Consider the following 17244-nt stretch of genomic DNA (forward strand, 5'->3'; position numbering starts at 1 on the left):
TCAAACACTCATTCATACCCAATTCCTGCACGACCCCCCACTTCTACCTTCCATCTGCTTTGGATTATTGTAAGGCAAATCCTAGGCATCATATTGTTTCATCCATGGAGTCAAAAATAAGGAATCTTTAACAACATCACTCATTATTATATCTCATACAATGAAATAAAATTCCTTAATATCATCAAATATGGAGGCAGTGTTAAAATTTTCGTGATTGTCTCAAGTCAGTTTATTTTTTCTAATCAGAATCCAGATACACTCCAACTGGTTAATAACTCTTAAATTTAATTTATATCCAGAAGGGATTTTTGAATTCTTGGTAGAAAGCACAAATATCTTCTGAGGCATTCACAAGGCTGAAAGTCTTAGCCATGAGAAAAAGAAACTGAGAGGCCCCAGACAGGATGTATTAATAATATGGGCATTCTCTAGATTTGGTTTGGTATCATGAAGTCTTTTTTTTTTTATAGAATGCAAAAGTCCCTCTACTTATGCTCAATTATGCTTGGTGACTGAAAGCCTCAGTTCCGTTGTGGTTTAATGAATGTTACTGTAAACACTTTGTTTCTTGAGTGTCTCCTGCATTTGGTGGAATAAATGTTTAATGGTTTTGTAAAGTGAACTATGTATTATCCCACTAAGGTGTAATGTGGTAGTACATGTATCTTGCTACCAAGATGAAATGGGCAGCCCTTTATGTTCTCTTAGCTAGCTGATGCCTGAGAATCGTAGGAGGTGGTGGTCTTGAGGAAGAAAGCAGTACAGGTAGACGTGAATGAAAACTATTATGTTTTTTAAGCAGGTAAAAGAGCAGAGACTTTTCTTTCAAGCCTCGTATATTTCCTTTTAATCATTCATTTAATGTTTATGGAGAAATGTATCATTTCGTTTAGGAAAATGACTACATTAACTCATACTTTGAAGATGGAGATGATTTTGGCGCAGACAGTGATGACAACATGGATGAAGCAACCTATTAGGCATGAAATTTCTCTAAAAATATTTCTATGATGCAACTTCTGAGCATTTGGACAGACTTATTTTCTATTTTATTTCTGATAAGGAATGAGTATTTTATTTTTGTTCCTGTTTTGTTGGACAAATATTTGTTACTTAAACACTCAGAACCACTTTGAGTTTACATACCAGTTACCTTACAAATTAGTCTCTGACACTCTGACATTCCTTCTAAACACCTCCGCTATCCCTCTTAGGTGCTTTAGTCGTTGGTTTTTTGGGTTTTTCTTTTTGTACCATTTGGATTTGAATGTGCCTAAAGAATTTTTGCATCTCAGTCTGTATATTCATACTTGAAAAAATCATTCTTCTTTAACTGCTGATCTTTTGTAAAACTATTACTAGTCATTAGTCATGGATTTCTATAATCTGAAAATTGATTTAATATAGCACATGGAGCACTTTAAAAGCAAAAAAACTTGAAAATAATTTTATTTTTTACTTTTACATGGTATGTTCTATACTACTACATTATGACTACATAAACCTACTTGAGCTCTTACAAGTGCAAATTTATGAAATTAGAGGTTTTGTGATCAAAAACATACAGGGAAAAAAGGCCTAACTGAGCTATATAAATTTCACAGCTCACATCTCAGCCAGTACAAAGAAACACTCATGTGGGATGAATATTATAAATACTTGAATTTGGGGCTTAGTACCATACAGTATATGAGTTAATGATCCCACTGTAATAAGTTTGAGTTCTTCAGATAGTTGGGCTTATGAAAAATTAGGCTGAGACATCTTATTTTTGTACTTCACATAAGTATAGAATAAGTGGAATAGGTTCTGGTCATATAAATATCATTGCAGAATGCATGTGTGTGAACTCTGTGAGGTGTAGCAGCCTCTATTTCAGAGTATTCATAAGCTGTACAATTGATTTATATAATCATGTAGAATAAACTCAGGTCATTTTGAACTTAAGAGTAATCTTTTTTGTTTAACTTAAAAGCTAGCTCCCCTGCCTTTTTATATTTTGGGGGGAAAATACCTAAAAACCTCAGCCTACAAAGACTCTCACAAATGCCAAAGATTTTCAAGGAAATTCATATTATAGATTTCAAAAATTATGTGTTAATATTATCCACCAGAATAAGAAATTTTATTTTTCCCCTTTGGGCAGATTTCACTCATGACCCTCTAACCTGGGAATCAGAGTTCTAGACTCTATTTCTACTTGTACTATTAAACTCAACCTTGAAACTGAGATTGATTAAGTTTCTGTGCCTTAGTTTCTCCACTTGTAAACAATTTCCTGTAAAAATTGTTTAAACACCAACCAAAATTTACCATATGTATTCATTGTCTTACAGAAACAATCATTTCTTAATTTAAATTAAAAAACTTTCCAAACTAAAAAACTGTAGTTTGGAAAGTAACTGAAAATACACTTTTGAGAAACAAACATGTTTTCCTCACAAAATATATTGTAATCTGATTTTCCCATCTTGTTATTTGTGGGGAAAATTGGAGATAATCTGTATTGTCTTGTGCCGTTTTACAACATGACATTCTCAGGAAAAAGACCACTTTCAATGGCAATACTTCCTCAAATAATTCAAGATGAGTGAGGACCCATCTTATACATGAGTAAGTCTACTACTTTAAAGAATCAATCTACTATACTTAGAATAGAAACCTCCTATAAAGTTGTCATTTGAGATTGTCATTTGAGATTAACCATAGATGTTTTATTCTCTCACTTTAGTACCAAAGGCAAATAAATGCCATGTAGTTCTTAGAAATCTCACCTCTACTGTTTTATTTCCTTTGGGGATAACCACTTGAATCAGGCAAATACACTGAAGGTAAAGGTATTTCTTTTCCTAGCTTTTAATTTGTCTGACCATTTTAATCTTGCACATAGTAGGGCAGCCCCTTTGGGCAAGGGTTTACTCTGGGAAGCCCCAGCCATCTCCTTTAAGCACATTCTTCCCCCCTTTGGAATACCTTTTTACAATTTTAAAGTATACTAATTGTGACAACAGGCAGTATCTACAGATTGCTTTACCAGCATGAATCTTATTATCCTGGCTTAAAATCTGAGACTGTGAAGTTATTCTACAGGAAGCTAAATGTTACTTTGTAGAGATAGCCTCATAGATTCATATATATATATATATATATATATATATATATATATATATATATATATAAAATGTACTTGGAAATGTCTTTAAAATTGCTGTAACAAGCAAAACTGTTTGGTTCCTATGTTTATTTTTCTGTGTTTACACATTAAATTCTTACAAAACTGTGTGCTTGTGTTTTATATTAAGATGTTTTATTTTGAACTTAAATATATATCTATTTGGTAGAGAAAACTGATTTGTTAACAGATTTTACCTAGTATTTATTGAACAGAGATGCCTGTATCAAATTTCCTTGAATTCTACCATGAACAAAACTCTAGGTATGTGATTATGAAAAAAGTTGTGATAACAAACAAGATTTGGCAGACAGTATAATATTAGTAGGATTATTAGAGTCTTAGACTGACATACTGGACACCAAAGAATGCTAAGAAATTCAGGGGAGTCTTGTTAACCTTTCCTTCCCTCACCATCCTCAAATGTCCAGTGTCAATATCTTTATTTTAATATGGTTAAAATCTGTGGCAAAAATTTCCTTTTTTATAAAAAAAGTTGTAAACAATTTAAACATCAAAATGCTTTTAAAAATGGAAAAAACAAAGATTATACCGAAAATTCCTCCATTAAAGAACTTTCTCAATTATTTCTGCTATTAATAATTTTTTAAAACTAGTATCCTTGAGGTAGACTTTCACAATAACTTAAAATTTACATATAAATAAAGCAGCTTACATGATTGATCCGTTAACTTCATAACAATTCCTGGACCATTCCTTACTAGGTCTTCTTCTCTGAGGAAAGTCCCCCAAACTACATATATCTAAAATTTGTTTTATTTATGTCCAACAAATAATCCAGTGGATTTTGTTTCAGTGTAACAAGTGACAAATCTGAATTGTAATGTGCTCTATTTTACATAGTATCTCTATATCAAATAGTTTGAAAGTAGAGAAGTTCGCTTTATTCAATTAAATTCACGGGCTTCCACTTTAGATTGAATATTAAAATAGAAACTTTATTAGATTTTGCAGATCTTTTAAAATTTGAAAAATAAGGGGCAAACGTTTTAAAAAACAATTGTACAGATGCACATGCTAACATAATGTTCCATATTTACATTTAAGATTTGTATACATTATACAAAAGATTTATAGGTTTTGTATACATAAAAAGAATTAAAGCATTCAGGTATTTCTATGATCTACCAGTGCAATATGCACATACTTGGAAGAAAAATACTGATTTCCTGAGCAATACTGTTGTAATTCAAAACAAGAATGAATCCTATCATAATGTATCATTTAAATAAAGACTTAAAAAACTCCTTTACCCTATAACACTGATTGGATCCTTGCTTCATAGTATTTCTTAAACAAATTGTATTTTTCATATTCCAACTAGGTAGTTTTATAAATAGATATTACACAACTAATTACTAAGTAGTGGTTCATTTAAAGAACTCTTCAGGCCACTGAACAAGCAGGTAGAATCCAGCAAAAGAAAAGCTATAAAAAAGTCCTCCGGAGGAGGTAACATTACAGTCTTCTAATTCTTAATGTGGATAGCAGACTCTGCAACCCATCTTAATATGTCTTTTGAAGACATGAATCTCATAATTTTCTAGGAGATGGCAAATGTAAATGGCATCCATTAGTTAACCATGTCTACCCAGACTTAAAAAGAAAAAAAAAAAAGAATCTGCCCTAGAAATATCAGATTTTTCTTCATTTGCAACACCAAATTTTTAAGTGAACCAAATGCAGTGATTCTCAATTACTTTTACATTTGCATATGTGCCCACACACAAAAATGTAAAGCCTCAGAGTAAATTAAAAATAGGGGTTTCAACACAAAACAATGTCAAACAATATGTGCTTGTTATTTAGTTATACAAATTCATTTGCATTTGCTATAAATTGAATGTATTTAGTACTTTTTAAAAGCTAAAAGTATTCTAAATGCTTACAAAATTCTTTTCAACAAAGATTAGATCTATAATTCTATATATATGCCATATAGAATTATGTAATTCATATTCAGTTAATTCAAAAATATAATTCAAACAGGAAAAGGAAACTGCCTGATTGTGTCATAAGGATATGTTTTATATTTCCTTCAAAAAGGATACTCTGTGCCATACATAAATGATTTTTAATCAACAAGTACACAGTACGCCTCATTACTTTAAAAATTAAGTTACTTACTTTGGAAATCAGAAACCTCCAATCTGAATTGCAAAGTTCAACTAGAAAAAGGAATCACTGACTCTGTAATTTCATCAATTTGATGTAAACAAATTTCTTCAAAGGATACCTAGCCTGTTCTATCCTAAAATAATCTGCATTTTCTTCCTTGAAACTTGATTTTTCAGCAGGCTTAATAAATACAACGTAAAGTGACCAGTTAACACTGAGCCTAAGTTATATCACACACTTTTCAAGATGCCCAAAGCCCATTAAAACAACTTTTTAAATGTTTAAGAAATTTACTCAAAGAAACAAATTGCAACTTCCCTATTAAACACTTTGTGGAAATTGTCTAGGGTCCTCTCATGCATGCAAGAACTTTAATGTTTGACTTCTTTATCCTTTTAATGATGCTTTTCTCCTGAAAGTACAAAAAACCTCATTTATCATAAATATTTATTTATTCACACCATTTTGTATCAAGATTGGAACTTGAAATATAAAATGACTGATTAAAAGGCTGAAACATTAAAAATTAGGAAATAATGCCCAGAAAATGAGGTGGTATTATGTATCTTAAGATATATACTTTATTATATACAAAACAGGCGATCCAAACTCCACCAAATCTTATTTCTATTGAATCACTTTGGTTACATTTTAAAACACATACTTTTAAAAATTAAACAATGGAGTCGTTATGCAAATGCTTCTTATTTAGCCATACTGCGGCCGATTAATAGCAGATCTTAAAAAGTGGCCCTTTCAACCAATCCACACCTCTTTGGCCTCTGTTACCCAATTTGATGCTATAATGGGAAAAAAAAGAAGTCTAAGTTGGACAAACTCTCTTTGAAAAACAGAGGTTAAGGCATCAATAAATAAAGCAATTTGTCTGCTACTGCTAATGCAAAAGGCCTCTCTTATTTTTGTTTAATGAACCATTTTCTTCAACAGACCCCAGAAGCAGACAATAAAGATTTGTTTTGACCCAATTAACTTGTGCTTGATACTGAAGATGAATTTATATAGCCTATGTAATGAATCCGATTGGGCCATCTGAAATAATGCAGAATTTTAATTTCAAAACTTATATTTACTAAGAAAAAGTAATATAAGGCATTGAATGTAATTAAGGCATGTTACCGTATGTAACAGCAAGGATTTATCACAGTATGTAAGGAATTATTTCCTAAATAATGCTAATCTGTACATGTATAACACTTTTTATCAAACTACAAAAGTGCTTTTAAATATCAGAGGCAAATATAATTGCTTTAAAAACAGAAGCAGAGGTGAGGTTAAAAAAGGGTCTATCTTAAAGAAAGCACTCTTTAAGAGACAACAATTACCTTTAGGTCTTGAACTATTCCAGTGTTCTAATGACTAGATGGCAACTTCCCAACCATAACACATTATTTTGGGGACTTAAAACAATCTATTTGTTAGCCTCTGTTACACAAATCATACATTATGTTCCAATTTCTGTTTCTGCTTACGCTTTCATAGCACGTGCTAAACATGTTTTTAAAGTTTCAAAATGGTGTGTTAAGTATGTGCTATCATAAATAATTTTAGAATCAAATTTTTTTGCAACTAAATATTTTGGTGGTTCACAGTAGTACATTTTTTTTCAGTTGCAGACATCTGATGCTATCATTATTCTGCTTCACAAATTTAACATTAATAACCTTCAACTAAAAATACTTAAAAAAATAAAATTTAAACATAACTAGTCTTGAATAAGAAAAATGACAAATCTTCCAAGAACTTCCTAAGCACACATTTAAATTCATTTCTGCTTTAAGCACTGATACACCAGATTTATGGAATGACTGCTCTCAACATCAACCACCAGAACTGTAGAGATTTTATACACAATCCACCTGTAAATGGCTCAAAAACTTTTCAAAAGGTAAAAAGCAAAAGCATCTTCGATTTCCCTAAATTCTGCCTTTGAAGTAGTTATTGAATATAATTGATTCAACACATTCCAGATATACACACGTGATCACTAACACTGTGATCATGAGTTAATTGCTATGTTTTGTGTTGAGCAGCAGGTGAATGAGAATCTTGACTATACAGTTTATGATCATCTTGTTGGCCAAAATGTATTCCTTTAGTTGGAGCAATTCCATTTTCCATTTCTCTCTGCTGTGATGGGGGTGTGATTCCTGAATGTAAATGTGAAGAGTCCACTGTTGAATGGTGACTAACATCCACCCTAGCTAAAATTTCATAATACAGCAAATAAAACACTGGCGTTATTATACCCACTATCAGCATTATCACTACAGCTGTCCACCACCCTATTCCCCAGTCTGCTCCATAATAGGGATCCTTACGTGGAGTGTTTTTGTTATCAGGTTCAAAACGTATTTGTTGTGCTGTTAAAGCAGACACTACCTCATTAAGGTGCTCTCTCTTGTTGTCTGTACACTTTACTATTTGTTCTATGTCTCGGTCTACTTCTTTTAAAAAGCTACCAGCTGACTCAGTGGAAGAAAGAGAATCATTAGCTGACAAAATTTCCTGTTGTTCTGCAGAGTGCTGAACAGATGAATGACGTGAAGCCTGTCTTCCTTTTGGAGGATAAAGTGTTTCAGTCAAGGAACTAAACTTTTTTACTGGAATTTTGATAGACCTAAGGGCAAAAAAGTCTTGATCGCTGATCAGATTGTTAACCCTCTTGATATCTGCTACCTGTGTAAAAAAAAAAAAAAGCAACATTCAACTGAATTCTAAATTAAAATAGAGCAACACTCATTCATCTCAGTTACTTCCAAAGGAAAAAAAAAGTTGAGCTGAAATATTAGGTGGATTAAGCTACCACCTCCAGAGAGATTTTAATTTTATCTGTAGATGAGAATTCTACACCACTTTTGATCTACCAATCTTAGGAAATCACCTACTTTTTACAATCACCCATATATTAGTAACACTAATGCTAGCCATTTAAATATAATAGATTCTAGTATCCTTTGCTGTTTTCTTTTGTGCATCACACACAAATACTACAGTTCTGCTGCTTGTAAACAATTTGTGAAGGATGGATTATAGATATTTATGTTCTTTATTCCAATTTGACAATTAGAACATAGGCAAATGTTAACTTACCCAACTAAAACCACCATATTTTATCAAAACTAAGATGCCATCGACTCTGAGATACAGCATTATTTTATGTATCTCTAAGGGGGAAAAAACCAAAATGCCACCAAATATATTGAAGATGCCACCATTCAATTTCAAATATATTAAAATGTGTGGAAAAACATAACCTTTTGAATACAATATGACAATTTATCCCCCTGACTTGTCTTCTGAAGCTATTTTTCCCCAAACTTCAGTGTAAATACATTATTCAACTACCTTCAATTATCAGTCATTTTTATAAGCTTTCCCAATACATATTATATATTCTTCTGCCTGTTTGCATACCCTATCCACTGTAGGACATACTTGTCTGTATATCCTATGTCATTTTGATGGGAGAAGAGGGGACTGTTTCTCAGGTTACCAGTCAGGCTCTCCCACCACTTTTATTAGTCCCAGTCATCACTTCCATTAATGCCTTGATCAAAGCCCTTCCTAATCATGTATCACCTGACTGACATCAGATGGGTTAACTGCATCTAGGATGAAAGATTTCTGGTTTGGTCAACTCCATGGATGATATACCATTCAATTCACTAGACATGGAACACTGTAGAGGTCGACGAGAAGAGGATAAATGGAGATGTTAGACATGTTGGCCTTGAAGTACTTGAGATACACAAGTAGAAGGTGTTCAGTAGGCAGTTGTAGGTATGTCTGAAACTCAGAAGTATGATCTTGGCTAGAGATACAGATTTGTGGATTATCAGCAAAACTGAAGTCACAGAATAGACAGATTTACTAGAAAAAGATCAGGGGAAAAGGTGACAAAAATCTCGGAGAAATGCCAACATTTGAGGGGTATGTTGAAAGAAAAATCCACAAACGAGATTACGGAAGAGTAGCCAGAGAGACAATACAGGATGGTGGTTAAAAGCATGGATATCTGGGTTTGAAGCACAGTTCTGACACCTTCTAGCTGTATGATCTGGGGCAAGCTGTTTAACTTCTTTGTCCTTCCAGTTTTCACACCTGTAAAGTGGCAGTAATAAAACTATCTACCTAATATGATGGGATTATTAAGGAATTAAAATGTATGTAGAACACTTACAACAGTGATACACAGTATGTTATATAAGTGTCATTATTAAATATTAATAATAGGAAAGCCAGAAACCTGCAGAGTCAAGGTCAAGCAAAGAGGGTTTTTAGGAGGAAGTAGTGAACAGAATCAACTGTAGATTAGTGATCAAGTACAAAGAAGACTGAAAGAGATCAAATTGAAAAAATTCCCTTGGAGTGTTTACGTGGGGAGATTAGGGGGAAATGATTAAAGAATAACAAGATTAAACAGTAACGATAAAGGGTGCTTTGTCACCTTACTACCTTGACACTGTTTTGTCTTAAAGCAAATGAAGATTCACTGATAAGCCTCAAAGCTTGATTGCACTCTCTGAATGCTCTTTTGCTTGGTATTGTATATTCTTACTAATAACTATTCAATACTGTTTCTGAACAGGCTCTCAAGGTTTAGTTTCTACCTAGGTTCTCTCGCTAAATATCCCTATAATGTTTTCTATGTTATGCTAACTTCCTTGGTTGCATTCAATATTCCAACCTTGGACTTTTCATTTGTCTCATCACTGTTTTGTAACAGTTATATTTTTGATAACTCTAAGACTATAGGTAGAATACAGCACTAAATATTTACTGTATTTTAAAATGATGATAAATGCTTTTGTAAGGTTAATCTTTTTTTGCTAGTTGGGCACCCATCAAAAGGGAGCACTGCTTATCTTAACTCCTGAATTCTGTTGTATCAACTTTCCCATTACTGTGGCCAATGTCATCTCTTCTCTAATGTTAAGCTAATCACTTTCATCATTCTTCAACTCAAATAAGGAATCAGCTGATATATACTGTGATTTCCACCCAAATACATTTTTCTATCAGCTTCTCTATCCTTATCACAAATATTTTAGTCTAAGCTCTGATAATCTTCATTTGAATTATTCCAATAATTTCTTTATTGGATCCCCTCCAACTCACCAGCAGGCTACTTCACCATTTTGCATCACTTCCGGTTAAAACCTTCCAATAATGGTGTTCTCTTACTATATCGATCAAACTGTTCCTCAGTTGTCTCAAAGAGTTTCATCCCAATCAGTCTGTGCTACTCGTTTCTGAAACCTCTATTAAAACTCCTTTTGTTGTCCACCTTATTTCCTCCTTGAAATCTTCTTCATTCTACTGTCACATACCTGAAATACTTTCTTCTTTTCATTTCATTGGAAATATGACCTATTTTTAATCATTCAGATGGCATTTCAAATTTCCCTGCTAAGAGAATTTTCCAGGTTCATTTTAGAGGAAAGGTAACATCTTTCATTAATAAAGTTGCTGAACCACACTCTTTCCTTGAATCTCTACCTTGATGTTTTTAGTCTTGCCTCTCATTTTGAAGTCTTAATTCCATTATCGACTTTCTAAGACACATTCTGTAATTTCTCAGTGATCTTATTTCTCTACAAAACATGTATTCACATGCTTATTTGCATTAAAAATGAAATTAAATATTTTTTGATTTAATAAAGACACGAATGATGTTACCATACATTAGCAATTGTTTTGGGAAAACCCAACTACCTATAGCTTATCTTACTCCATCAAAAAATGAACATCAATAAAATGTTTTATTAAATTTTTAAAACAAAATTTGTAATATATTTGATGAATTGTGAATAATTGCAATAATTAATTTACTCAGAAAAAAAACAATACCTAGAACCATATGGCCACAGAAAATTTTTTTAAAAACTCAATTTTAAATATATAGACACTTATATAAACTCATAAAGATGTACAAGTGCCTATTGCAGAGAAGTATGACAGGCAGTCATAAAAGGTTCTCAAGTATAAAAATGTTTTTACATTATGAAAAATTTGGGGGGAGGATGAAAATATTAAGGAGAAGAAGGAATGATATAAAATTTCATGGTATTAAAAAGAGCTCTAATATACATATATACATATATATTTTTAATAAAGACTTCAGGTAACAAATCCTAGTGGTATCAAGAATTCTGTATATGCATTTAATGAGTATCCTAACAGTCTTATTTAAATGTCAATACTGACAACATTCTGGAAATTATATCCTTTGTAACTATTTTAAGTCATCAGGAAGTATTTTTTCCATAAAAGTATGCAAGGAAGTAGACAGTAAGTATAGTTCAAAATCCTACTGGGAGTATGCGAAAAGTTTGAAAACCAATGTTCTAACCAGTTTTCATATCAATGTGTTTATATGAAAACATATTCTGCTAATGATGCAATATGGATATAAAAACACAGATATAAAATGGGTTCAAACAAGCAGAATTTACTATCTTTTAAAATTAAAAATGCACCACCTTTTATCTAGCAATCTGACTTTTGGGTGTCAATCTAACAGATATTTAGGCACACTATTTAAAGATATAGTTGTGATGATATTCACTACACAATGTAAAACACCAAGAAAATCTTGACTATCCATGAGTAGGGAATAGCTTAATAACACTGGTATATCCATACAATGGACATTACAGCTGTTTAAAATAATGAGTTAGATCTGTAAGGCTATAAGGAATGGTCACAAGGGATGTCCGTGATATACTAAAGAAATGGAAAATGTAAGCTGCAAAGTAATATGCATAATACATAAAGATTACCAGCCTCCTACACAAAAACAAAAAAATATGTATCTCTAAGCACAAAAAAAAAAAATACAGAAAAAAACACATCGAAGTATTAACACTGGTTATCAAAGGAAATTGAGACAGGGAAACACTTTCCCTTACATATTTCTATATTCTCTTACTATTTGAGTAAGAAGAAGATAACATACTTGGATTTTTTCAATACTGAAGATAGAATTATGGATTTCGACATAAATATTCAAGTATTCACTTCAAATTTTAAAAAGTAACCACCTACCAACATGACACAGATTTCTATGCAAAGAAGAAAAAAAGGCAAAAAAGGAAAGAAAGGAATAAATAAGATAAAAGGACATGGAATTTACTTCAATGTGGGCTGGGCTAGTAAATAATTTATTCTGGACTGCATTATGTAAAATTAAAACTCACCGTACAACAGTACTGAAGGGCTATTGCATTTAAAGTATCTCCTTCTTGTACATCTTTTGTTAATACTATAATGTCATCAAGTCTATCTCTTGATGTACTTCTTCGGACTTTCTCTTTTCCTCTGGATCGAAGCTCATACACTTCAGCATCCTCCTCCAATGTCTCAGTGTCTGTACAATTTCCAAATGCATGTATTTGAGCACTCGACTGAACTCCTGGAAGAGGAAAACTACGATTCTGATGCCTTCCTGCCATAATGTTAAAATCTGGAAAGAAAAAACACGAACAAAAAAACAAAGCAGAGAAAACTTTGGAATGTAGCTGATCCATCTTACTGACTTACATGTATCTTACTTTCAGGGCACTTAATCTTGTGTGTTTTTTAGAGAATGGTTTTAGTTATTTGAAAATTCAGGTTCAATTTTTATAACGGTTGAAGTACAATAATATTTGGCAGGGAGACAATGGCATGGGAGAAAGAGATAATCTACTTTTAACAGACCAAAAATCACAAAACATGTGGGAGTAACTGCATTTTAACAAAGGAAATTTTGACAATTTTGTTTAGGTAAAAAAATTAAGTTCCCCTTATTCTGAATTATGTGAAAAAAAATCAGAAATAATTTTGTGTTATGTCTTAAAAATTTGTGATGGTATATACAACTACAGTTCTGATGAAATCTAATTATGTTTTATACACATAATATTTTTAAGAATTCAAAACTTTCTGGCTTGTTCTTCATTATAAGTTCATGAAAGATTGAAATATCTATGGCACTATTAAGTTCTGGATCATGGTGACTTCAGTGTTTATATTATAGTATGTGCCTTTTACAGAGGTTATAATTTTGCTCCTAACCAGGGATTTTTCTTCCCTGGAAGCTTTTTACCCAACTTAAGTTAGAGTCTTCATCAAATTCAATTTATGGTCCATAAAGACTGTGAACAAATTTTAGATCACTTTGTTCATTTATACTTCAGGAAAAAACATTGTAAGGCTGACTGAGAGCGGACCTAAGTTAAAAATACACATCAATGAATACTTTTCATTTACTTGCATACTCACTTTCAACTCACCATCAAGTTCATCTATTCTCATTAAAAAAGAAAACAGGAGCCTAAAAAACTAACTCCACATTCACCGTTTTGGCTTCATATTAATTATTCACATAAGAAAGCTTAGATTGCTTTTAGTCACTGTTGTGAAAGATGGAGAGCAGCAGTAAGAGGCATTTTGGAGATAAAATACTTTGGATGTAATATGAGGTAAGAGAGGTAAGAAGTTATGCATCACACATACTCCTCTAAGGCAGTTTTATTTCCACTTATTTAACCAAGTCTTTTTTATCCTGTGTCTTTAACCTAGAAAATGTCTGTGAATCCTGTGGATGTGCAGGCAAATTTGTAGGAATGTGTACATTTTTCTAGGGAGAATATGTGGCTATACTGACCCAGTTATGCTGTCCCATTAGACTTTTTCTCCCTGATAGTTTGTTCTCAGAACCTCAAAATTGGCTTAGTAGTTATAACTGAAATTCACTAAGCAATGCCCAAAATCCATTTTAGATATGTGTATCAACATCTCTTCATGATATATTGCTAAATAATAGAAATAATAATAACAAAGACCAGAATCTCACCTGTCTCACTATCTCTTCACTCTCCTTTGGAATGAAATGCAAGCAGCGGAATACTGCACCACAAACTAGGTATTCAAAATAATCAAGAACTGGTTGTGTCTCTAATCGAAATGAAAAGCTGGACTCTGGCCCAGGTAATTACCTGAGCCATCTACCTAAAGATTAGAAAGTACACAACATTCAAGTCATCTGGCTCAATTCTTTTCACCTCTCAATTCTCTTAGGGCAGGAAAAAGGCACGCGTCTCCTCTTCTGAACAAACCTCCATGCTATACAGATTACAGGAGGCCACAAAAAGTATAATAATTACCAATGGATACAGTGTTCAGGCTCAGTCACTAACTGAAAATGGTTTCCCAAACACCTGCCCACTGTTTGACAGCTGTTGCCAGTGGTGGGTGTTTCGCGTTGACCCTCCTTACGAAGGCAGGGAAAAATAAAAGGGCCACAGGGCACAACCTAATTTCGCACTGGGACAGAATCACAGGGAACGGCATCCAACAGGGCCAATTCTGTTTTTTCAAACCTAATCTAACTTCCCTCCCTCCCTCTCCATTCCACATGTACAGTTGTTCTTTCCCTGTTATCCCCAGCGGGAATTAAAGCTCAGGTTTTTCTGTCACAGCATCACACTTGGACGATGCGGCGAGACACCGTAAGCTAACACCAACACAAAGTTGTGGGAGAAACGCAGTGTGTTTGGGTGGGAAATGGGACAGGTAGCAGTCCTTCCTTTGAGCCTCTGTTTACCCGACAGTGTGACAAGGGGCCTTGGAGGGGCTGGTCTCGAGGGTCTTCCCTGTCTCGGAGGTGTCCTCCACGCGGGCTGTGTACCGAACCCTGTCCGCTTCTCCCATCACACCTGCGGCCGAAGGCTCCGCACCGCCACCAGCGAGGACGCAGCTGGGGACCAACCCCGCCCGTCGGGGCCTGGGCACCCTCACTTCCCGCCGCCATCTTTACCTGTCCCATTAGCAGGGGGCACGCAGCAAGGAGACAGCTATCAGGTCTGCCGCCAATGCTGATGTCCCCGGCAACTTCATGGCCGAGCCTCTGTTTCCGGCTGTCTCTGTCCGCCACCACCACCGCCAACGCCGCAGCCAACGCCTTTGCCTTCCGGGCCGTGCGCCGCCGCCGCCGCCGCCACGTCCGCAAACCTGCGGTGCGTCATCGCGTCAAGTAGGAGGAGGTGGGAAGGGGCGGGGGAGGAGGTAGGGGGCGGGCGCGAGGGCGAGCCCAGAACCCGGGGCGTCCAACCACAAGCCCACTCCCGGCACGCAGGCGCAAAGACGCCACCCGGGACAGGGGGCGGGGCCGATTCCCAGCCCCTGCCCTGACTCCTCCCCTTCGGCGCTGCGTGCTCACCCGTTGGAGAATAGCTCTGCGGTCAAGTCCGCGGGTCAGCAGTGAGAGCCCCGGCGACCTGTTGGCTGCGCCCTTGTCCAGCATCCACGCGGCGCTGGCAGACCCTGTGCCGAACGCACTGAGGAAGGGGACGGGCTGAGGGTTTGTCGAGGAGCTGTCGTGTGTTTTTCCTTGCTGTTTATTTGCAGTTTTCTTTGGGGTGGGGAAGGACATCTCAAAAGCACTACGTTCACATCCCTGTTTTAGAATATTGTGCTATGCTTATTACCCCTTTCATGCTGAAGCTTCCAGACTGCTGCGGGGGCAAAAGACAGGAGAGAAACGCTTATGGGGTTAAGGGGGAGTCGTTTCAGCTTCTGTGTTTATAGGTAAGGAAAGTGAGCCACCTAGAGTCAGGCCCCGGGAAATGTTTGCCCTGGAACCTCATTCTCAGGGTCAAGGAGTCAAGGCTGTCAACAGAGTGTAACCTAATTTATTTGGTTTGAAAATTAACCGAAAATCGTTGGTAGTCACCTATAGGCTCTATGACATATTAGTTTGTTAAATTACAAACTCGTGACTTCCTGTGTGATTTTTCTCCCTAATGTACTGAATGAGTATGATAATGTGTTTGTATTTATGTAAATGAACGTTAAGTATTTTAATGACGTGTCTGATGTCCCTCAGTGTTGACGTTAGAGACGTTGCACTTTAACGAATATGCCAACTCTATGACAATGTTCATTTGGGGTACAAAAATGGGATGCAGTATGCAGGACACTTCTTTTCAAAGTGTTTGAATATTTACACATCCTGAAGCCTTTGAAGCTTTGTTTTAAATTGTTTTCAAAGGCTATGTTTTTGGTTTTCTGGTAAGTGCTTCAGCAAAGGTTAGATATTCTGCATTGCAATATTACACTTTTATTTGAGGGAATAGGCACTGCCTTCCACAATGCTACAAAAAGAACTGCAGAAGAAACTAAAATAAAAAATTTTTAAAATTCTATTGGGGTTGTTCTGTGTGCTGTTGCCCTTGTGACACTCCTGTCTGTAACCATTTATCACTGAGACATTTTCTCATCAGTAGACAAAGGATATATTCCCTACTTGATATGTAGGGCTTCAGCTGCTTAGCTCTCATGAATGTTAATGGCAATACAACCTTCTTTCTGCATATAGGTTACTTTTCTTATTTTAATGTCAATAGGCAGTGGAATCCATGTGAAAGCCAAAGTGATAGAATTTCAAGCATCTCTATAGGACCGCTACCTGAGTTCTCTGTATAAATAATATAAATACTTTCTCAATGATATCTGCATGCTCTTGAATCATTATTTGTGTTTAACAAAGATTCAGTAATTAAATGTTTTACAAAAAAGCAATAATAGAATTATACTTTATTAGAATACACAAAAGAAGCAGTTAGCCATGAATTTTGGCTGAGTTCCAAAAAGCTGGCCAGTAAAAACAAACACTTTGTCTTTGAGAAAAAGGATGTCCCCAGTGCTCAGCAAAGCCAAAAGAATTTTTAGTGTTTTGAGATCTCATCTGACACAGTTTCCATAAAAAGGCTGTAGATGAAAGAATATGTAGTTTCTAGGAATATGTATTTTTGACACTAATGTTTAGGTTTTGTGGGTTGCTCCAGAGTAAAAGTTGTAATGAGAATATAAATTGATGCAACTTATTAGTAGTATCACTTGGCAACATCTACCAAAATTAGAAA

The 17244-nt window shown here is 34.9% G+C and overlaps 2 protein-coding genes across 4 annotated transcripts in view; one reads left to right on the plus strand and one right to left on the minus strand.

Moving 5' to 3' along the window:
* Positions 1-3145, plus strand: part of POLR3G (RNA polymerase III subunit G) — a 29858-nt gene extending 26713 nt beyond the window's left edge. For both annotated transcript variants that reach the window (XM_012781493.3, XM_012781491.3), the window contains one exon: positions 897-3145. In XM_012781493.3, coding sequence (XP_012636947.3) covers positions 897-983 — 87 coding nt within the window. In that variant the 3' untranslated portion in view covers positions 984-3145. The remainder of the gene's footprint in view (positions 1-896) is intronic.
* A 662-nt stretch (positions 3146-3807) lies between these two features.
* On the minus strand, positions 3808-15358 carry LYSMD3 (LysM domain containing 3). 2 transcript variants are annotated; one of them, XM_012781497.3, is made up of 3 exons: positions 15138-15358; positions 12535-12800; positions 3810-8011 (listed from the first exon to the last, which is right to left on the minus strand). In XM_012781497.3, the coding sequence occupies exons 2-3, from the start codon at positions 12787-12789 to the stop codon at positions 7346-7348; spliced, it is 921 nt and encodes a 306-aa protein (XP_012636951.1). In that variant the 5' UTR covers positions 12790-12800; positions 15138-15358; the 3' UTR covers positions 3810-7345. The 2 variants fall into 2 exon arrangements, with proteins under 2 accessions (XP_075864294.1, XP_012636951.1); XM_076008179.1 differs by lacking the exon at positions 15138-15358 and having other exon boundaries at positions 3808-8011; positions 12535-12799.
* Positions 15359-17244: the final 1886 nt, after the last annotated feature.

The sequence above is a fragment of the Microcebus murinus genome, chromosome 11, assembly GCF_040939455.1.
Source record: "Microcebus murinus isolate Inina chromosome 11, M.murinus_Inina_mat1.0, whole genome shotgun sequence".
NCBI lineage: Eukaryota > Metazoa > Chordata > Mammalia > Primates > Cheirogaleidae > Microcebus > Microcebus murinus.

What these genes read in the sequence shown, in the direction of transcription:
- LYSMD3 (XM_076008179.1), bottom strand. Translation starts at nt 12,789, where the DNA reads ATGGCAGGAAGGCATCAGAATCGTAGTTTTCCTCTTCCAGGAGTTCAG. An exon ending in CCCTTCAGTACTGTTGTACG is followed by an intron (nt 8,012 to 12,534) that starts GTGAGTTTTAAT and finishes TTTTTTACACAG; the next exon opens with GTAGCAGATATCAAGAGGGT.